This window comes from Natrix helvetica (assembly GCF_964273705.1).
Source record: "Natrix helvetica genome assembly, chromosome: 2".
Taxonomy (NCBI): domain Eukaryota; kingdom Metazoa; phylum Chordata; class Lepidosauria; order Squamata; family Natricidae; genus Natrix; species Natrix helvetica.
Window position 1 is genome coordinate 167,550,176 of NC_138552.1, and position 23,962 is coordinate 167,574,137.

General features: G+C 33.0%; 1 protein-coding gene across 4 annotated transcripts in view; it reads left to right on the forward strand.

The window, feature by feature from the left end:
• FAM135A (family with sequence similarity 135 member A) overlaps window positions 1-23,962 on the forward strand; it is a 49,287-nt gene that overhangs the window by 18,683 nt on the left and 6,642 nt on the right. For 3 of the 4 annotated variants that reach the window (XM_081944115.1, XM_081944113.1, XM_081944114.1), the window contains exons 7-18: window positions 428-601; window positions 3,020-3,146; window positions 3,624-3,777; window positions 7,368-7,445; window positions 13,115-13,170; window positions 13,965-14,120; window positions 14,999-15,072; window positions 15,441-15,595; window positions 16,216-18,448; window positions 20,333-20,490; window positions 21,315-21,409; window positions 22,152-22,249. In XM_081944115.1, coding sequence (XP_081800241.1) covers window positions 428-601; window positions 3,020-3,146; window positions 3,624-3,777; window positions 7,368-7,445; window positions 13,115-13,170; window positions 13,965-14,120; window positions 14,999-15,072; window positions 15,441-15,595; window positions 16,216-18,448; window positions 20,333-20,490; window positions 21,315-21,409; window positions 22,152-22,249 — 3,558 coding nt within the window. The remainder of the gene's footprint in view (window positions 1-427; window positions 602-3,019; window positions 3,147-3,623; window positions 3,778-7,367; window positions 7,446-13,114; window positions 13,171-13,964; window positions 14,121-14,998; window positions 15,073-15,440; window positions 15,596-16,215; window positions 18,449-20,332; window positions 20,491-21,314; window positions 21,410-22,151; window positions 22,250-23,962) is intronic. The other variant, XM_081944116.1, reaches the window with a different exon arrangement.

The window sequence follows — 23,962 nt, forward strand, 5'->3', positions numbered from 1 at the left end:
CCTGCGTCTTTGCGTCTTTGGGATACCGCTAGTTTATTGAGCGGTGCTCTGCCTGGCCGGAAGGGGGGGCTTATTTTCAGGGGGGGGCTTTTTTTTGCCCACGCGAAAAATGTGGCAAGGCATTAGTTTCAGGACAGGTCGTATTTTCGGGGAAACACGGTATGAAGTCATATTGCTTTTATTGAAGGTAAACTAATGTTATATTTTCTTTACTCTTCCTTCCAATCATTTCATCATTATTGTAAGATCCTCATATTAAACAAATTATCAAATGAGAATGAATACCAAAACTATAGACTTCAGTCTTTTTATTCTTGGATTCTTAATCCTAGTATTAAATTATTTTAAAAATAATTCATGTTGTATACTTGTTCTTTTAAGCTAATAACATACTTTCCCCCCTATTTTTATGCTCTTTTTCATTTAGACCAGAGGACCTGAACACTTTGCAGCTAATTAGCAGCCGAACACTAAAGTTGCATTTTACTTTACACCGAGGCCTTCATCACTACGTTAATGTTATGTTTGATTACTTTCACCTTTCTGTCATCTCTGTTATAGTGCATGCCTCTTTAGTTGCTCTTCATCAGCCATTGATAAGGTAATGACTATAAATGTTTAGTTTTTCAATACTTTAATGTGATGAAATACATTCCTATTTTGTTGGTTTCATTGATAAAACTTCTTGGGCAGGTAATTAGATAGAGTAACTGCCCTACTAAAATTATCAGATTGTTAGATTTTTGTAGAGCCAGAATATTGAAATTATTCAACCTAAACACTAAAAATAATAATTCTAATTATGCTAACTATTATGGGGGGAAAGCATTATAAAAAACAGGATGGCATAATTGTTTCCGTTGTCTGAAATGATGTGTAAATTGATTTCTTTGATGCTTTAGCTAAAAATGGAAAGTTAAAACTTAAACTTTCATTTAATAAGCTTGGTTGATTTATATATAGACATGATTTATGTCTTATTCAGAAATTAGAACTAAATGATCCTCTAAATAAAATCGTCACATCATTTTTTAAAAAATTCTCCCTTCTCTGTCAGTCCCATACACTACAGGTTATTCTGTTTAATAAGGTCTCTTGATTTCCAGGGTGCCATTTTTAAGAACTGGGGAACTGCCCTATGAAAGACTATTTTGACTAACTCTATTATGTTTCTATAACTCTCTTGACAATTTGAAAACTGGGCAAATACTTCTCAAAAGACTGTTTTTCATTTGAATTTCCAAATACTATGTACATATTTTGGACAGAGTACATTACTGGTGCCTGTCAAACATCAGTTCTTAATAGCTTTAGCTAGCACAGTCATTTGCAGAGTATCATGGTTAATATGAAAGACCCTACTTGCTAGTGTAAATATTTCTCTGGGACAAAAGATACTACCTAAATTGATCATTGTTTGAATATATGATATATTTCTCTTGCATTGAGTGTGTTGCTGCAAACTATTTTTTATCTAATATGAAACTGCTTCTAGTAGAAATATAGACATAAGCTACCTGAAGAAAGTATAGTTCTTTGCAAACAACTGAATGTGAAATTATTCCTAAATTAGCTAGAAAAATTACACAGGCTATGTATGGAGTTATAGCTTGAAACATCTTATTATACTTTTTGTTCAGCTTATTAATTTGTGTTTATCCTACCAACAATACATACTTATGAGCTATGTTTCTGATTGTGTGGCATCCTAAAAGTCCATAGGTACCCTTTGTATTGCTATCCTAGCAGTTTTATTCATTGAAAAGGTTAAATTTGCAGTAAGGCTATGCAAAGCATTTGAAGTAAGTGCTTTGCAAAGTGCATTTGCATGAACAGCACACTTCTGTTTAAAGAATTAAAGAAGTTGCATCATTTGCAAGGTTCATTTAGCTGCTTCAGAGATGTCATCTGCTGCTGGAACAAGAGAGTGCTTGCACAGATAGTGCTTCCACTAGATCATAATGCTGTAGTATTCATTATTCATGAAATGCACTTCCTGTTGTTACATTTCTTAAGTTTGTACAAATTCTTGCTTTTTACTTAACTAAGCACATTTGAAAGAGACCTAATTTTGGACCTACAAGCAAAGGAAAGAAAGCAGAACAAACTTATTTGTTCTCTTAATGAAAAATATGATCAACTTCCTTGGTTTTTTTTTTTTTTAGTCTTGGAATATTTTAATCCTCTAATTTGTTTTTTCTTATACCATTTCAAAATAATAAACATTACAATTGAATTAACTTGTGTATCCTCTCATGTGCAAAAATGCATACTTTTTATTTTGGCAAAAATGGTTTTCTCTACATTGTGATATTCAGATGTTATTTTTTAGATATGCTAGTTGTAACTTTATAATGTCATCATTAGTTTTTCAAAAGTAATTAGCAAAAATAGTTTACATTTAAGCAACTCTTTAGCAATTCATTCATCTATAAACATCTAAAATATTACAGATAGTCCTGAACTTACAACAGTTCATGTAGTGACCATTCAAAATTACAACAGCACTGAAAAAGTGACATGATTGTTTTTCACACTTATGCCCTTTGCAGCATCTGCATGGTCATATGATCAAAATTCAGATGTTTAGCAACCAAATCATATTTATGATTGTTTCAGTGTCTTGGAGTCACCTTTTGGGACCTTCTGACAAACAAAGTCAATAAGGAAGCCAGATTGACTTAACAACTGTGTTACTAACTTAACAGCTGCATTGATTCACTTAACAATTGTTACAAGAAAAGTCATAAAATGGTGCAGCATTCATTAACAATTGTCTTGGTTAGCAACAAAAATTCAGGGCACAATTGTGGTTGTAAGTTGTAAGGACACCTGTATTTACAATAATTTAAATAATGTTTAATTTTATACATTATCATATTCTGTGCAGTATAATGGCCTTATACAATAGTTGCAACAAATACTAAACTATTTTTAATTCTCTACTATTGATTTTTCCTGCACGCTTTGCACTTTCGTATTTGTTTTGATGTTTAATTCTGCCTTCATTTGTTTTTAGCTTTCCTCGCCCTATAAAGAATACTTGGTTAAACCGAAATGCACCAGCGCAGAGCAGGGATTCTGTGATTCCTTCTCTTGAAAGTGTTGTCTTTGGCAACAATTACACCAAGCAATTATCAGCTGATGTAAGATTGGAGTTATTTTGTCTTCTTCATAGATTGAAAAGTACAAACTACAGAATAATTTTCTAAGAAGCAAAACATTACATGGAATAGATATTGACAAATATCTGTTGTATTAAAATATTGCTTACTAGAAATACTGGTCATGATGCTATGAAACAGATATTTTTTTGTTGATTTATTTGAGAAATATATCTTAAAAAGTAATTTTTTTAACAAAAAAATTCAGTGAACTGTAATACTGTATAAGATTTCCAGAATTAGGACATGTTCATAGGAAGCCTTCCTTCGTCCCTCCCTCCCTCTATTCTGGAATGCCTTTAACTTTGGTTGTTCGTGTGTGTATATGTTTGTGGATAGGTGAGGGTGAAAAGCTTATATAAAAAGAATGCCTTGGGTAATATCTTAAGCATTGTCTTTAAACTTGAAATAAAATGTTGATGTTTCCTTATGACTTATGAATTATAAATCCATTTTTAGGGTTGCAGTTTTGTAATAGCAGAACCTTTCTTGAATCATGCTTACAGTCTTCACCATACACTTTGTGCCAGTTTGCTGTTCGCTTTCAAAGGATTACACAGTTATTTTACCAATTTATCAAATGAACTGCCTTCCTGTCACAAATTAGATGCAGGTATGTCAAAATATTTTTCCTTTGATGGCAAAGCCTATAGGCCACTGTACTGCTAAGATATGCCTTAGGATATAGGTAATACAATTAAAAATGCTGCCCATAGAGTTAATTATATAGTTTATTTTTTTATTAAATATTTTGACATTTCTTCAAAATGTGAAATTTACCCTCTTTTCTCATAGAGCACCAACATATTTATACTAAGTAGACTTATATTAATATTGTAATTATACTATATATATATATGTGTGTGTGTGTGTGTATGTGTATGTATGTATGTGTATATGTATATATATATATGTATGTGTATGTATGTATATGTATGTGTATATGTGTGTGTGTGTGTGTATATACACACACACACACACATACATATATAAAATCCTGTACTCCTTAAAATAAACTACAATTATTGCAAAACATTTTATTTCAAATGTATTTGCATTAATAACAAGAATTAAAAGCTGAAACGTCCTACATAATATAATAGGATATACACTTATAAAACAGTTTTCTTTCAAATGAAGGACGTATCCTTCCTTCTGTCATATGATATGGTGATTCAGAATCCTTTAACACTGTATATTGTATACAGTGTGATATAATATTGCATAACTTTAATACTAATACAGGATAAGCCTAGGATTTAGAGACATTGAGATAAATACATAGTCATTATTAAGACTTGTACAGGTAGTTCTAGACTTGCAACCATTTGTTTAATGACCATTCAAAGCTATGGTGATTAAAAAAAAAAGATTTATGACCAGTTCTTATTGCTTATGTCGGTCACAGCATCTCTGCAGTCACAGGATCAAATTTCAGGCCCTTGGTAACTGGCATGTATTTACAATGGTTGTAGCAACCTAGGTCATGTGATCAGCATTTGCTACCTTCACAGGTTTCAGATAAGCAAAGTCAGTGGAGGAAGCTAGATTCGTTTAATAATCATGTGATTTGCTTAGCAACACAGCAAAAGTGCTAAAATTGGGCACAACTGACATCACAACCACATTGCTTAATGACTGAGGTCCTGGTCCCAGTTACAAGACAAGGACTGCCTGTACATTTCTTGTTCATCCCATCTCTCATACAATTCAAGAGTCTGAGTTTGATTGGAAACCGAAAAGTAAAATAGATTCACTTTAACCAGCTATTTAAAAAACAAGGCAGAAGGAGTATCTGATTTTTAACATGATAATCATTGTGTGCTCTCCTTAGCAGTAGCAGCAATAGCAAGTTAGTCATTGTTGATATAATAGTTAAAATGACAAAGACACACCCAGTTGTATTTGCAGTGGTATATGCATCTACAGTATAAGTATATGCATCTACAGTATAAAGCTACTAGTGCTTTTTGCAACATCAGTTATTAAAGATTTAATGCAGTTAACAGAATTAGAAAGTTAGCAGCTGTGTTGAGATTCAATATTATGTACATTTCTGGACAATCTAGTTTACCATGAATGAGCTGCATGCTGGTTAATGCTTGTCTCTGTTTGCTGACATAGCAGCTGGGGTCACACTGTCTTTCCTACTGGCTAAGGGCTACAAATTTATCAATTACTATCTTGAAAAAAAATCAACTTTAAAATAGAGAGTTCTTAATACATTATGCTTTTATTGCTGATATTTCTCTATTTAATATTTTATTTAGATTTTTAGATTTATTTATAAAGTAGATTGAAGCCATATCCCCAGTAAGTCCTAACCATGCTTCTAAATTTCAGTGGTGTGATTTTAAGGAATTTCAGAAATGAGGAAATGCTAGCGTGGCTCCGTATAGTAATTAAACATGTTTATGATGTTTTAGCTAAGAAAATCTACTTTTGCCATTTTGATGTGGAAAATGATACCGAAATCCAAGGACCCAGATATGGACAAAATAATATGGCTTCTATTCTTGGTTAATTTATCTGATCATGCTCCTGGAAGGGTTAGCATGTACAGAGTATTATATTTACAACAGGTGTATACATAGATGTAAAGGCTGATCACAACAAACTAGTAATCTCCATAAAACTAGTTTCATATGCAATAGCATATAAACATATAGCTAAAATCTGTTATTGTACATTAAGACTCCAGCAATTATCCACAGACAGTTGAATCTGACATGGAAAAATATTTCAGAGAGAACATGGAAACATACTATATTTATCAGTACCTTCTTCAAAAAGCCACACGTTTTCCTGGATTTACACTGCAGCCACCTCATCCTACAAAAATGTTTATTTTAGTTGAGGAATCAAGATTTAATCAAATCCTTATATTCTGTGGTCATCTACATAACAAAGGCATGGCTTTAAGCTGTCAACAAATGCAGTAGCATGCACCTATTTTCTCTGAAGCACTTTTTCCACTGAAGATGCAAATCCCTTCACCTTCCTAGACTATAAGTTGTTGTCCTCATCTAACATTTCATTAGAATAGCAAAATATACCCCTGAATTGATACATAAATTGGGATATAGCATTTGGTTGTGTTAATAAAATCCTTGTATTCTGTAATGAATTGTCTCTGTGCATTATACACAGTAATACTGTGTAAGGTGATATATTTTGATCATATAGTTGTAAATACATTTATCTAATTTTATGAATTATTTAAGGAAAATATCTAAATATTTTTCTTAAGATTAAAAGTTATGTTTCAATAATAGTTACCCCACAGAAAATTATTTAAATGAACCCACTCTAATCTTTGCAGGAATTAAATGGAACCCATGAGTCAGCCAATTATTGTTTTTTTTAAAGGTTTGGAATTGAAAAGAGGATTTTTCAATACATTATGTTTTATTGCTGGCATTTTCTGTAGATAATATTACATTTTGATTTTTAGGTTCATTTATTCAATATTTTAATTTGGCCTATGCATATGAAAAAAACTTATGTCATGTCTAGGACATTTACTGGGTTGGTGCTGTGTACTAATATTACTAACATGAACTTATAAAACTTATTGCTAAACATACTGAGTTCAAATCAAAGTTGCATGTATGTAAGTTTGGATGAGATACTGGCTTACTTACCTGCAATGTGCATTCAGATTACAAACAGAAAATGAGGTATTTTGAATTATTATCATAAAATAATGGGGTATTTGTTTATACTATCTAGAATTTTGATTCAAATGGGATTCTAACAAAAAGAATCTGAAAACATTGTTTTTAAAATTGCCTTGCATTGTATACTTTTCTTTTTGCCTTCTGTTTTCTTATTTTCTGATGTACATTTTATTTTCATAATTGGCTTTTGGGGGGGGGGGTTCTTCCAAAAAGAGAGAAGTTTTGAACAAATCATGTTCCACCATAATATATTTAAATAAAAATTGTGAGCATTTGAACAATTTTGCATTAACAGATTAAACTTCATACAAATTATAAGCCCAAAGCAGCCATAATGTACATCATCAACTCCAGATCTAGAAATCTACTAAATTCTATTCTTTAATTTTCTTATCTAATTTCACTAATTAGTAGGCAAATTATAAGCTTTCTTATTAACTTTAAAGCTAATAATAATAGTAATAATAATAAGCACAAATGGAAGAGTGTAGTAACTAGTCATGTGTACAATCCCTATAACTAGCCAAGTCCAGCATGCAGGTCCTTTATGAACGTCTTCTCAGAAGAAAATATCTACGAATCCAGGGAGACGCCTATCTAGGTATGTTCTTTCAAAAGTGGGTTATATTTATAACCCATTAGGATTTATTATAGTAAAATTATATTACTGTTTATAAATAATACCTATTATTTCATGTTTACAGAAGTTCAAAGAGCCTTAAACAGTAATTCAACCCAAGGGGCAAAGGATCAATTACTATAATAAATACATTAAATTAAGGCTCTGTCCAGCTTTGTCTGAAGTTACAGTATTGATGAAATAAGATACTTTCACTGGAAGTTCAGTTTCTCCTACCTATTTGTCCTTCTGATAGCAAGCTGTGTAATAATATCTGGTTCTACTTCCAAGCATGAGATAAAATAATAATACAGGCTTATGCTATAAGTGTAAATATTCAATGAGTTGAATTCAGATTCCCCATACATGAAATTCTGATCCCAGGGTGTTCTGGTAAAAAAGAAAAGGACAGGAGGATTTGGAGATAATACTCTCCTAAGCAGCATATGCTAGAAATGTCAAAGGAAAAAATAAAATAAAATAGCCACTACATCCCATTTAGTAGGAGCGTCCATTGAACTGGAATGTCTTCTATCAAAGCAGTACTGATGGCCAAAGCATTTCTGTTCATAAAAAAGATCCAATTCAATATACTCTTTTGGATATTATTTGGAATCCCATAGTTCAGGGGTGGGGAACTGTGGCTCTTTTGCGACTTGTGGACTTCAACTCCCAGAATTCCAGAACCAACATAGCTGCCTCGGGAATTCTGGGAGTTGAAGTCCACAAGTCGCAAAAGAGCCACAGTTCCCCACCCCTGCGCATAGTTGCTTTCAGATCCCTTTTGATTTTGTCAATTTTGTTATGCTGCAGTTGTTGCAATTCTTTTTTCCCCTCATTAATCTACACTCAGTACCCCATAATGACAAAGTGAAAACAGAATTTTAGAAATGTCTGTATATTTATTAAAAAGAAAAAAAACCTGAAATATCACATTGGCATAAATATTCAGAGCCTTTACTTGGTACTTTGTTGAAGCACCTTTGGAAGCAATTACAGCCTCAAGTCTTTTTGGGTATGACACGACAAACTTTTCACACCTAGATTGGGGAATTTTCTGCCATTCTTCCTTGCAAATCCTCTCAAGCTCAGTCAGATTGGATGGCAATCGTTGGTGGAGAGTCATTTTCAGGTCCCCCTCCAGAGATGTTCAATAGAGTTCAAGTCAGGGCTCTGGTTTGTCCACTCTAGGACATTCACAGAGTTGCCCCTAAGCCATTCCTGTGTTTTTTGGTCAGGTGCTTAGAATCATTGTCATGTTAGAAAGTGGCTTTTTTTTGCACATTTTAAACTTCTTAATTAGAAAGTTAAAGGAAGAATATGTCTTTGATTGTCTTAAATTACAGAAAGCCAAAAAACCTTTTAACTGAGTTGTAGTTCTATGTTAGTCTGCTTAGGAACATAATTTTACTTTAAGATACAATCCATTTTGCTGTAAGTGGAAAAAGCACTGCATTTTTGGTATCTGTTTGCCATAAGTTGGAATAATCACTGGGATCAGTATCCTAATTTGTTGTTTAACTGGCTCTAGCTGTTTTAAAAATAAAATAATTACTCAGCAAATTCTTAAATTTGTATCATACGTTCCTTTAGAAATAGCATCTGCAGCAAATTAATGACATCAAAATGACAACACATGCCGTGATGTGAGAACATCATCCAAATACCTTGGCCACATACTTTCATCCTGACATCTAACAAATACATAAATCATATGCATTTACATGTCGATGTCACAGAGATTTCATTATTTTTCCTCATTCTCCTGAAGATGTTGGTGCTCCTTAGCCTAGTTGCCTGCAGGACTTCCTAACATTTTGATATCATCTCCTGTGACTCAGTTGCTGTATCTTGAAGGAATTCACATGCATATTGAAGAAAACATGCAGCTGTAAATCATTAATTCCATATGATTTGTAATATGGATTATGGCTCTGTTGATTCATAGTTTAAAATGAGCCCATTCTTCCATATTTTACATATAATACATGCTCTGTACTTTTGTCTTGAAATTACTACCTTAAAACGTATGTTAATACATAGCATAATTTACAAGTATGGAATATACATGATATGCAAGAAGCTATGAAACTGATCAATGGCAACTTAACAATGCTTGTCTAGGTGCTTACTTAGAAATCAGGATAGGGTAGATTCTAGGTCTGCCTTGGGCATGAAAGCCAGCTGGGTCACTTTGGGCCAGTCATGCTTTTTCAAGAGAAAATAGGAGGCTGGATTATTAGGTATGCTTGCCACCTTGAGTTATATATTAGAAAGGTGGGAGATTAAAAAAAACTAATAGTAAAATGAAAGCAACAACTTAATTGCACTTTTTCTAGCCTTCTTGAACAGACAGATACACAACTGAACCCAGTGAAGAATCAACATGAAAAGCCTGAGAGCAACATAAATATACTTCTCAGGCTATTAGTTAGAAGCTTTTCTCCAAAGTGTAATTTAATGTTCACTTTTCCAATTGGCAACCTAAGAGAAAGTGCACATACGAAAATATAGAGGGATATTACATTACAAACACTAACAACTTCCCCAAGTGAATAATTTAAAATGAAACGAAAGCTACTTATATAGGCAGCAATATCTGATGGCTCTGGCTCACACTAAATGACCTCTTTCCCCCTCTTATCCCACTCAAGTCAATGTCAACAATGTAAACCTGCTCTTGTTGTTTTTGGTTAACGCAGACTCTAAGCTTCATAGCTTGGGGAAATTTACAGAAAACAAGGCAATTATGGGACATCAGAACATTTTGTTCTATGCTTGTGACAAAATTCTGGTTTATTGGAAAATTTGGTATCAGCTCTGGATGGTAAAAGACTTGCTTCAAGTTCAGATCTTTCTGCCCATTCCTGGAACTTAAGAATTGACCGAGTTTGCATAAACACTTAGTTGAGCCTATAAAAGTCTTCATATTCTGGGCCAAAACAAAGGAATGCTACATTTCAGATAAATGAAGGGTGAATGCTAACTTTATTCTGTTCCAACTAGGGTCTCATGTCAAACTCCCAATATTTATCAGTTAGAGGCACTTTTAGCTGAATGCAGTGGTGGTACCTTCAATAGAAAAGTATCCTATGCAGACCATTACCTTATCCTCAAATTATACTCTGGATCTGTAGAAGAATCTCCAAAGCATTTTTGACAAGGAAATGCTAATAAAATACCTTCCATGTTGCAATTTTAATTGATTTATAAAAACCTTTGTTTCAAAGTTTAAAAAACTACCCTAGGAAAACTTGCTCAGTTTTTGGAAAGTTATTTCACATCTTTTTTTTAAAAAAATCAAAGTTTATGCTGTTACATCTTTTTGTATCTTAATATTGTTCTTTATTTTCTCATGAAATGAGAAATGTTCTTTATTTTCTCATGAAACATTACCAATTCAGCCCTTATGAAAATTTCAAAGACTTTTAAGGAAGTAAATGCTTCAAATTCATAGACATGTCCAAAATACTTTTAAATAACATCCTAGTTTAAAGACATTTTTATGAATACATTTTTAAAAAAATTCTATGTAAACTAATGTAGGGGTTGTGTGGAATGATGTAAGTTTTAAAATAAGAGTCTTCAAATCAAGCTTGATTCCCAGTGATTTCAAGAATTGATTTGCAATTCCCAATACTGCCTATAACCTTGGTATTTCCAGGAGCTTTTCCATCCAGATAGTAACCATATCTAGCCCTGTATAGTTTCTTAGATCAGCTAAATTTGGTTATTGGTCTTTGCCCTCCAACTCTAAAATAGGTCATCTTAATCCTACTTAATAATTTTAAAAGATAGTTGTGAGAATGTTTGGTTAGAAAAAGATTTAAGCTATATTTCGTTTGAGAACAAATACATCTGCAGTATAATTAATCTGAAAAATGCTCTAATACAGGTGTGTCAAACTCAAGACCCGGGCACCGGATCTGGCCTGCAGGGAGCTTAGAACTGACCCGCAGGGCCACCCTGGAAACAGCCCATTTTCACTGGCAGAGCTCTCGGACCAACACAGGCACCCCTGACACGAATGACGTATAGCTGGCCACCCCCACTTGGCCTCTCAAGGTCAAACACAACGCTGATGCGGCCCTCAGTGAAATAGTTTGACACCCCTGCTCTAATAGATTTAAATTGATAGACATTTTTATCAATGAGGCTAATGAATTAGTTTAAAAACCTTAGCAATTAACTTTAAATATATGAAAACACTTTACAATTTCCGTATTTTTTCATTTGGTTCAGTCACTTAGGAGTTTTGATTTATGAGTGTAACAATTTGTGACCAGAAATCCGGTCTCAATTGCGATAATGTCAAGGACTAGCTGTAAGAGATTTTTATTCTGAATAAATTTAATTTAATAGCTTCTATCTTGAGTTACATGAACAGAATGGGTTCCAGCAGAGACAATTGCTGACCAAAGTGGAACAACAACTTTTGCCAATTCCTTCTCCATATGTCAAACTACTGACTACATAGTTTAAGGCAGCCATCTTAAGAGAGAAGGAACACATTTTCAGGGGGGACGGGGGGGAAGGAGAATCCCAGAAAATGACAACCTGCTCCTTTATTATATCAAGGGCATATGATAAATGGAATTCCAAAATAATGTTTGTTAAACTTTTCCATTAGCCTCTATGTATATTCCTAATTCCCCAACCCAGTTTCTGACATTTTTAAAATACAACCACCCTATTTAGATTTTCAGTACACATTCTTCTGAACTTGTTTTTCTAGTGATGATTTTCATGAGCTCATGATTGTATCAATCTTAATAAAATTTCAACATTTCATCTTAATGCATTGTACAGTGTTGCCTTTTAAAATATATAATCAGAAGAGGTCTAAAGGAAAAATCTGTTATTATCATATGTGTTTAATATATGAAAAGCATAATTAGTGAAAATATTGCAGAAAGAAGGGCCCTAAATAAAATGGCTTAAGTCACTTTAGGAATTATTAGATTTCATATGGTATTTAATAATAATAATAATAATAATAAATTTAAATTTATTAGCCGCTCCCTTTCCAGACAGGACTCGGGGCGGCGTACAATGGAGTATAAAACAAAAACATGTATACAAACACATAAACCTACATATATACAGGACATAACATGCACGGAGGAGGTAACAAATTACATCACATTAGACAATTAAAAGTCACCATTAAAATACCCCAATTGTAAAAACACAATTTAAAATTTAAAAATTTAAAAAATTTAAAAGAACTGTCAGGAGGAATAAGAAAAAATTTACGGTTGAGCCAGGCCAGATAATTGAAAGAGGTGGGTCTTCAACTGTACACGGAAGGAGCGGAGATCGGAAGTAGTCCTGATGTCACGGGGGAGGTCATTCCATAGGGCTGGGCCCATCACAGAGAAGGCTCTGCTCCTGGGTGTCGCCCCCCGACACTGTTTGGCGGACGGCACCCGAAGAAGTCCCTCTCTGTGTGAGCGGATTGGTCGTAGGGATGTATGGGGCAGGATGCGATCCTGCATGTAGCTAGGTCAAAAATATTTATAATATTTTTAAACTGTCAAAATAATTCCTTGTTTTTTATATCTTTAATGCATTCAAATATGGTGTAGCTTGTAATTTACATATTATTTAGAATTTAGGAATATTAATTTTACATACACTGGTCTTTTCAGAGAACGTAGATGTAGATGTAGAAGCACGCCTTTTGGAACTCTGTGAAGAAATAAAGGTATTGTCCTCTAATCAACATATGTCCAGCTTCACTGAGCATTAGGAAAAAAAGAGTGTTCAAAACAAAATATCAGCAATAGTGGAAAAAAGGAAAAGGCAAATTCTAAAAGTAAAAGTACAACATTATAATGCATTTTACAAACCTAGTCAATCATCTCTGATAGGGTATTTAGAGAAGCACTAAATTTACTGAAGAGAACACTTAAAATTATTAAAGGAACAGAACTCTTTTTGAAGAAAGATGATAATGTGTTACGGACTGATTAATGTAATAAAAAAGATAATGGTATCCAATTAACAACTTCTACCAATTGTAGAGTGGCACATAGAAGAGAGAATGGAAAATGTCTATGTGCTGGGGAGGTAGCTTGTTTGTCTGTGTACAGATGATATGATGGCAATCATAAGATCTAAAAGGGGATTCAGAACTTTTTCAGAGATTATTCCTAAGTGGAAGTGTAAATTCAAACTCAATGTCATTGGAATCCATGAGCAAACAATGTTGAGGAAGGGTTATTGGCTCCTTGCCCATTCTCTTGGATTTCAGAAGCCTCATCTGATTAGCCACTGTTGTTAATGAATTCCTAAATGCAGTCTCATTCACAGATGGTTCTTAATGTAGAAATTACCTGAGATGTTGAAAGTATATATTGTAATTCAAACAAAAATAGAAGTTAATTCTATTTAAAAAAAATTCAGTGTGGCCACTTAGAAAAAGAATTATTTTAAGTTTTTCAGATAATAGCCATTCTACTTCTAGGATTATAGGCTTGTTGGTTTCTATTGGTGCAGAAAATGGAAAATCCTGATGAACTGGCAGAACTTATAAACATGAATCTTGCACAGCTGTGCTCTCTCTTGATGGCTTTATGGGGACAATTTCTGGAATCTGTTAACTTCCAAGAAGATGTCATTGCACTATTATCACAAGAGCATCATATAATGCGTGTATGTATTTATCTTTTGTGTTACAATTCATAAAAGTAAAACCATATATTTTTAGTTCTAGTAAAAAATATAAAAATCTGGATAATATTGGAACTAAGTATTGATCAAGTTAAATTAAATGCTTTAACATTTCCTCAGTTATCCTACAGATTTTTTTTTAATTTGTAGATCTTTATTAAATGTAAATGAATTCTAGTGGCATCTGAGTCAGCTACTTCGACTAAGCAGTGAATTGCACTATAAACTTTGTGCACAATAGATGAATAATGAATTTTAACTGCTACAAAAGGAGACAGGATAAAAAGCAGTTGAGGTAGACTAAACATGTATTAGGATAACGGAATAGCTAAATTAATATGCATTTAAGTCAGGGACTGGGAATAGAAATATAAGCTGATGTTCAATAAATCAGTATCAGATGCATAGAAAGTCCCATGGAGAAGTTTGTATTTATTATATATGGATATCTATGATGTTTCGAAATGTACTGAGGGTTAGCATGTTGCATTTGGATGACTAAGAATAATGGATAACATTTTGTTAAATAAAACTAGCACATTTACTATGAATAAACTTTTCAGACTGGAGACATTGAGTAGAATGTGTAGCCTTTAAGTGTAAACCAATGGGTTTTTACCCATTACATATATCTTTGCTTGACAATAAAGAAAAAAGATAACAGCCAAATATTGATTTTTTAAAAATCCCTATGATTTTATACATAAGTATTACTATATAAGCTTAAGCATTGTAGATATCTGATTTTTTTTTAAAATTAATTAACCACCATTATTTTAAAATGATGATACAAGTACACTTTGTATATTTTTTTGGAAAAATAAAGCAAATTCAAAACATATGATCTCAAAACATTTTAGGTACGCAGATTTTCGGAAGCTTTTTTTTGTTTTGAACATCCTCGGGACGCAGCCCTTGCCTATCAAGAGCTTCAGTAAGTAACTTTAAAAAGAAACAATTGAATCAGAATTCATAAACTTCTTGTCTTTATGTTCTGTATTGATTTAAATTATCTAAGCCATTAATTCAAAAAGTGTACCCACCAAGAAATACATGAGTGACACTATGTTTAAGTGCTGCCATTTCTGTTGGTGATGCAGATAGATTTCCTTCATAAAATGTAATACCATTGTATACATGTATAAAGTATATACATGTTTAAATGTAATACAGTTGAATATGATTTCCATAAGTAACGCAAAATATTGGATTTTGAGTACATTAATACAGCTACATTTTAATTGCACTGTAACTTACACGTTTACTTTTTGTGATTACTTTAACATAAATGGTATCTTTCAGTGCCCAGAGTTACCTTCAGATGTGTACTGCAATAAAAAGCACTTCCTTCTGTAGTTCTCTCCCACCTCTCCCAATTGAATGCAGTGAATTAGATGGAGATCTGAATTCCTTACCTATAATCTTTGAAGATCGGTATCTAGATTCTGTCACTGAAGGTAAGTCAAAAATATTGGAATTAACTTTGCTAGAATTAAATAAAATTGTGACTTTATATCTTGCAAGATTCTTATTGAAAGCAAGGATTGAATACATTTTATAAATTGAAACTAAGCAAGACCAGAATAAATTAATGCAACAATAAAGGCATATTGTCTTAAGATTGGGAGTTATTTGAGTAATTGTATATAGCATTGAGAGGGAGAAGGTAGACATCTAAAATCTTAATGACATTTGAAAATTTTGTAACGTGCCACATAACATTTCCCTTGCTTTATTTTATAACCTGATATCAGGGTGTTTGCTAAAGATCTATAATTCCAAAGTACCTTGTATATTTTATGTATAAGGAATTCTGGGTTCATTCCATTGCATCTAGATAAAATCAGAAAAGCTTTCTGCTTTTGGTTATATATACTAATACCATTCTAATATGATGATGAAGTTATGAGCAGTCAGGCTTTATCTCAAAGACACCTTACGGTATCCTTAATATAAAAGAATTGCTTCTTTAATATATATTTGAAATCTTTACCATAATATAGTAAAATGTTTTTTGCTATTAGTTTCATGAGCTTATTCTAATTTTTTTTTTAATATTTTGTCTCTTAATAAAAAGACGTGGATGTTCCCTGGCTAACTATTCAGCCGAAGTCTGATTCCAAGAAACCAGATAAACAAGATACTGAAGAAAATTTCACAACTACCTTTTTGAGTCCAGAGATGAAAAATAAACATTTGATAGCCTCAGAAAGTGAAAAGCAGTTAACAAAGTCTACAAAAGGAAAATATGAAGATATCAATAAGTCCAAAGTTAAGGTCACCAAATTAATAAAAACAATTAAACCTGAAAATCCCAAAAAAGTAGTAAAACAAAATTCTAAAGATTCTGTTGTCCTAGTAGGCTATAAATGTTTGAAAAGTGCAGCAGCAGAGGAAATTGCCCAGTGTTTTGAAGGAACTTCTTCATACAATGAGAAAGAAGGACTGGATGTTACTCTTGCTGAACATGCCTGTGATTCAAAAATCTCCCTACAACTAGTTGGTCAGAAAGATTTTAAAGTTGAACAAAAAATTATTAAACTACAAGGGAATGAGGAAAGCCTGCATACTTCTGTCACCTCTCCCTATGCAGATTCAGTCAGTTTGAGTAAATTTTGTACCTCCCAGACTGGAATTGATGACAGTCATGAGGATATCAGTTTGACATCCAGAACTGTTGCTGACAATTATGTTACTTCTTCCGCAGTTACAAAAATAGAAGTGAAACCATACTGTAGGAAATCACATGGGGGAGATAAAGTGTTTGTTCGAATTGGATCAGGGACAGAAGATTTACCAGGGGAAGCATTAGCAGAACTTACATTTGAAGGTTCAGAATCAGAAAAGAGATCTAAATCAGAAGAGGAACTAACACTTGAAACGAAAGTTGTGCAAGAAACAGATTTCCAACATGCTGAGGATTCTTTGACCAGGGTCACAGCTACTCAATCAACAAAAGAAATTCCCACTACAGTTTTAAGTGGAGAGACACTTAAATTGCCTGATGTTAATAATACCTATGCATCATCTAGGTTCTCGGATTCTGGTGTAGAAAGTGAACCAAGTTCTTTTGCAATGCACCCAAGTGCAGATATAGCTTTTGAAACTCCTCAAGGCCAAAGTACATGCAACAGTGAAAAAGCATTTCCTCAACTTGTCCAAAAACCAGATGTCATGATTAAAGCTCTGACGGAAAGTCACTGTACTGAGAGCACAAGTGAAATACAATCTTCTCTGACATCTATAAATTCTCTCCCTTCTGATGACGATCTTTCCCCTGAGGAAAATTCCAAGATATCCGTTTTACACGAATGTCAATTAAGGGACAGTAAAACAGTATTAGACTTGGGAGCAATTGATTTGACAAAATGTGATGATGTTGATGAGCCTGATATTTTGCCACCTCACTGTATAACGTATTTTGAACAATCAGACAATGAAACTACATGTTTGCCTTCCTTGACCACAAAAATCAAGCATCCTCAACAGCTAGTTTGTAATGAACATACATCTACAGCTATGAACGTTCATGGCCCACAATTCAGTTTAGACAATACATGTAAAGATGCCCAAGGTTTAGAGAAAGACTTTTACACTGTAGAAAAATCAAGTGAAATTCCTTCAGGAGTTGTTTATCCAGGAAATGCCTGTATTGTTTCAGGTTCTGTAAGTTCCTGTGCTGATAGTGCGAGAAAAACAAGTGAAAGGAATATTGATGAAATGTTAGAGCAAAAAGAAATGACTGATAAGTTATTAATTACAAAAAATCAAAATCTTACAAACTTGAATGTCCCCTCGTCAGAAGGTAGTACTGATATATTAAAACAAGGACTTGTTGAAAACTACTTTGGCTATCAGAATAGTACAGAGATTTCCAATGTGCATTCTGTTGACAGCAGCAATCTTGTTAGCCCTCAAAGGGGAACCTTATGTTTTGCTTCCCCACAGGAGGAGGAAGAGGAGGATCAAGATCAAAGCAATGTGGAAAATGGTTATTTTGAGGAAGCAGTAGATGATCTTTTGTACAAAACTATGAATGATTGTCTTGACAACTTTGATTTAACAAGTGAAAGAGGTTTAAGAATAGAAAGTTTGTCTAATGAACTGTTGGGAAATGAGACAAATACAGCTCCATTATGCAAGCCAGATAGTTTGATTTTTCCTCCAGGCTTGAAAGGATATCCAAGTAGCAATTTATGGTCCACACATGATAAATCCAGTTCTTTTTCCAAGCAGTCCAGCACCTCATCCTGTAGTGCAATTTTATCTGTTCCCTGGTATGAATATTCTACCAAACCACAAATGCTAGCGTAAGTGGATCTTTTATTGTTTGTTTTGATGTCCTGTAGTTGATGTTTTGATTTTGATTTGTAAGGTTCCATGAGCCTGAATGGAGTTGATAACACATATATCCATCTACTGACTCAGTCAATCAATACTTTAAAAAATGGGCCCAGAAGATATTTTAAGACAAAGATGCACATTTTTGAATTGCAATTAAGAAATAGAAATTGCATATTGTTTCTGATAGTTGTTACTTTCTTCATTTTGGTGAAGAATTAGGATTATTTATTAAAATAGTAAGCATTTTCCTGTATGTTCATAAGAACTATGACTGAAGCACCCTACTTTCAAAACTGGGAAAGCAGAATTTAGCTAGAGTTTACCAGTTTAGTAGATAGAATTAGAATATACTAAAATCACAATCTTAAGCATTTCCTAGAATAACCTATATATTTTATTGTATGCAGATAACGTAAGCATTCTTTTAAAAAATGTACTTGTGTGTGTATAAAGGAAGATTGAATTCTTGTTTTTAAATGGCTGAAGTTGTTTTCAGTTACTAAGATTAGTTACTGGGTTTGCAGTTTTTCCCAATTATGGGTAAAACTGGATGGCTGGTAAGATACATATGAATATCTTATTTTGAAATTGTATACTTGGTTTATGCTAGAAATGAAATAGGGAAATTGGGATGGCCTGACAGGGAGCCAGCACAGATGAAGGTGAAGAAATACAGTGCATGCAAAAAGATTGGTAGGTTATTGTTATTGTTGTTATGATGGTGGTGATTTAATCTTCAATTCAATTCACAGTCTGGGACTGGTAAAAACATAACAGTTCAAGTCCTAACCCAGGACCTAAGAGCTGTTAAGGTAATGTCCAAGTATATGGGCAGTTCTGAGTAAGGTGGGGTTTTTTGTTTTTTGTTTTGTTTGCAAAGTCAGAATATTCAGGTCTGATAAGTTCAAAATTTCCATGTATCTAGGCAACCTTTGGGTATAGCTCCAAGGGCTCCTATTAATATTGGTATAACCATTGATTTCTTCCAATACAATTATTGTTGTTGTTGTTGTTGTTATTATTATTATTTGCACAGTCATCTAGATGCTCAGATTGGATTTGGAATTTTTATCCACCTATTTAGTCCTTTTCATCTCTTTGTTTTGTTTGATGGTGTTACTTTATTAAACATAGAAAACTGAGCACAGAAAGAGACCTAGTGGTCCATCAAATCTGTCTTGAGTTTTTTTCTTTTCTTTTTAATTTATGTTTTTATTTATTTTTATTTATTTTATTTTTATTCAGATACACGTAAATAATTGTTATTTATTTGTGTCTGAATTTATAAAAAATAGTACCTGGACTTCAGGAAGAATTTATTCTTAAATTTTACTTTATTAAAGCAGACCTGCTGATCCGATGAAATTTCTGATGTGTTGACTCAATATACTTGATGTTGTAGTCCCAACATATTTGAAGGTCTGTAAGCTGGAAGAGAGCTTTAAATTTGTAAATTTCTACAAGTAGATAGCTGCTTCAGTATATTGCAATATAAATAAATGTCTGTGACCTGAAAATACAGCTAAATTGCTAAGAAGGTTGTGTTCAGGTACAACAGGTTGATGTTCAGTAATCTTGTGAAGGTACTAAATATTTTATTAACTACAGCAGAATGCTTTTGCAAATGTTATTATCTGAAACACACGTAACTGGAAAATGTAGATGGTGATTCAGGACATAAATTCTCTGTATAAATTTTTCAGAGAATAAGATCTATGGGTTTTACTTAGGAATCTATGATACTGGTTTCCAGTCAACTGCATTTAATTAATACATGAAAGTTAAACATCTATAACTTTCTTATTTTAATTTCTATGCTGAATGATAAAAAAAACATCTATTAATTACAGATTTCTTCATGCTAAAGAAGAATTGAAGCAACTTCAGCTTCCTGGATTCATGTACAGTGATGTTTCCAGTCTAGCATCTTCCATGCCTTATTTCAGTACAGAAGAAGAAAATTCGGAAGATGGAATACATCTCATTATCTGTGTGCATGGCCTAGATGGTATGCTGTGGCAGCTGATAATAAATTAGTAAATAGTTGATATGCTGGATTTCAAATTTAGTTTAAATATGAGAACATTTAGTCTGTATAGTACAAAATATAAGTAAATCCCTAATTAACAGTAATTAAACCAAAATGCTAATTTGAAAACAGTCAAATTAACATTTCCATCTAGTTATTGCTAATTAGGAAACTGTTTGATATTATCCTTGCATTGCATAAAATACCAAGTTTTTTTTTTTAAATGAACACATGCAGTTATCCAAATTTCTTGTTCTCAGCATGATGCTTAATGTAGTAAATCATCTAGATAATAAAACAAGGCAGCTGCCCAAATGTTTATGGAAAGTTATTGTCATAAAATATTGTTAAATTGCATTGTGCATGATCTATTTTAGGTGCCATTTAGGTCCCTTAAATATTTAGTTGAATAGGAAACTGTGATACAAATCAGATAAATGAGCAAAGGACTAATAAGTTTAGCTTTCAAGTGTTTTTAAATGTATATTTGTGCTATAAGCAATTAACTGAAACAAACCACAGTGTTCAATTCCTTTAAAATGGACCATTTACCCTTTTTGGAGGAAAGGATACTTTTTGGTAAGGAGCTTATTAAATCTCTGAATTAAAAGACAATATTTCTGTTTTAAATATATAAACAAATAGAAAATATTGCCTTTTAATTCATAGAATTGTAATGTGAGTCTTAGACTAAATGAACTTCAATTAACATTTCTACAGTATTACACATCATTATTTTAATTTAAATGTGTTATTTCTGCCAAGTAAATCTTTCTAATATCTGAAATTTTCCTTTATTTTAGGTAATAGTGCAGATTTAAGATTAGTAAAAACGTACATTGAACTTGGTCTTCCGGGAGGTCGTATAGATTTTCTGATGTCTGAGAGAAATCAGGTAGTAGCACCCAAGAATTACTGATTAATTTATAATACCTCATCTAGGGATATCTTAATTAAATTAATGTATATGTGAATCTTGCTGGATGACCTCTCCCAGTGATCTCATACAGATATTAGAGTCCTGAGGTACCCCACATTAAAAGGTTCTATTCCCATTCCCTATTGCAATGAACAAAGTTTGACTAATATTATGGTTTGTGTAGTTACACATGCTACGTCTTCCAGGCTTCAGTCTTTTAAAGCAGTTATGGTTCTGCTGTATATAGTGGTTTAGTTTGGTTCTATTCAGTTCCACTCTACTCTACTTTGGTATTACCTGGTGCCAGATCAGCTCTGGGTGGCTCACAATATTAGAATAAAATATTAAAAGATAGTAATAGATAATGAAACAAGGGACATAACAAGCAGGAATTAACAGAATGGCAATCCAAACAACTCTCATCAAAATACAATGAATGCTTCTAACATGGGGGGTCAGGGTGTGTGTGTGTCTGTCCATTTCCCAAGGCCAGGGAAAGAAGCAAACTCTTTTAGGCTTTATGAAATGGGGTCATGGTGGGAGCTGTCATGATGAAAGGACATTTTGTCTTACGGTTGTTTTGTTCTGTCTACTCTAAGGCTTTCTTGGGAATTACTGCTATTACTTTTTATTGTTCTTTTCTATATTCATGTAATTTGCTAAGGATTCATGCTTATCACAAAACAGTTTTGTATAAGAACCCTGAATTTTTTCCCCACAGAATGACACATTTGCTGATTTTGATTCAATGACAGATCGCCTTTTGGATGAAATAATCCAGTATATTCAAATTTACAATCTAACAATTTCAAAAATCAGGTAATTAATTTTGTTGTAGAATAAATAATGTCAGCTTGAAATGTAACCATAATTGTGGATTTTTTAAAAAACTGAACTCTGATTAACAAATGTTATCAAATAACTAAATAGTAAATACATGAAGCATTGAAAATATATATACAGGTAGTCCTCGACTTTTTTTTAACGGAACTGAAAAAAAGTGACTCATGAACATTTTTCACCCTTACGACCATTGCAGCATGTCCATGGTCACTTGATCAGAATTTGGATGCTTGGCATCTGACTCATATTTATGACAGTTGCAATGACCTGATCACCTTTTGTGACCTGATAAGAAAAGTCAATGATGAAACCAGATACGCTTAACAGTGGCGTTATTAACTTAACAACTTCAGTGATTCACTTAACAACTGGGGCAAGAAAGGTTATAAAATGGGAAAAACTCTCTTAACATCTGTCCTGCTTAGCAGCAGAAATTTTGCCTCAGTTGTGGTCATAAGTTGAGGACTACCTGTAGAAAATATAAAAAGTTTACCAAATGATAGAGGCAGGTATTACATGCATACAAATTTACTATATACTTAAAATATTACCATATTATACATAAGTAATGAAAGAAACTACAAAATTGATCCAAATTTGACAGAATTATAATTCTTGCCTCTGATGTTTTATTAAACTTTGATGTTTTTTTCTATTGAAGCAAGTGAAGAGGTCTTTTTAATCCACTTCTCAATTTTATGTTACCTTGAGTTTTCAAGTATTTGGCCATTATTATTTTAGTTGCTAATAATTGTGGATTTTCTGAGAATAAATAAAAAGCATTGAGCAGAAATTATTATACTAGCAGTTATCCAGTGGCTTGTATATACATCTTTAAAAAATACACCTGGATTGCAATTAAGAAGGTGTCCAAAACATTTTGAGTTTTTTCCAGGGTACCCAAAGTGGCCAACTTCAAAATACTTGGAATGTGGCTTGCAGAGGGCAATATTTTTACCTCAGAATGTTATGAATACTGCACTGCTGGCCCACCAAGCACTGGAGACCTTGTCCCTCTATCAGTGGATTCCTCATGGCTTTGGGCAACCTGTGTACAACTCATTGGGTGGCCTGCTTGGCTATTGGGAGGCTCTGAAAAGGTGTTTCAGGAGTGAAATCAAAATGTTAGGGCCCTTAGATATGCCATCTTTTTTTATTTTATCCTGGATTAAACGATGCACTAGGATTTTGCTTATTTACAAAAATGGGGCCTGCTTGTTAAACTAGATTTCATTCCTTAATATGTCAATATTAAATTTTTATTTCAAAATGTGGGACTAAAATTTCTAAATACATAAAGATCAATTGAAATCAGGGCACATTCTAAAAAGGGGGGGAAATCATTTTGTACCCTTCAGTAAAGCTATTAACATTCATGAATACCAAAGGAAGCTTCATGTGTCTGAAAATTAAATGTGTTGAACAGGGATAGACAGTTTCTATGTCACCTACAACTTATTGCTCTAGTGCCTTCCCAAACAAAGTTCCATAATTTGTAATGGAAACTACAGAAGTGAAGTAGAGGAATGACAGAGATAAATAGAGTATTGTGGAATGTTTGGAAAGCAGTGATAGCAAAAAAATGCTCTGCATTTTTATTCATATCCCCTCATTGATGGTGATTTTAGTAAGCATAATGAAAACCCTTTCATAAATTGCATGATTGTTTTATGCATGTGCAGAAAGCAT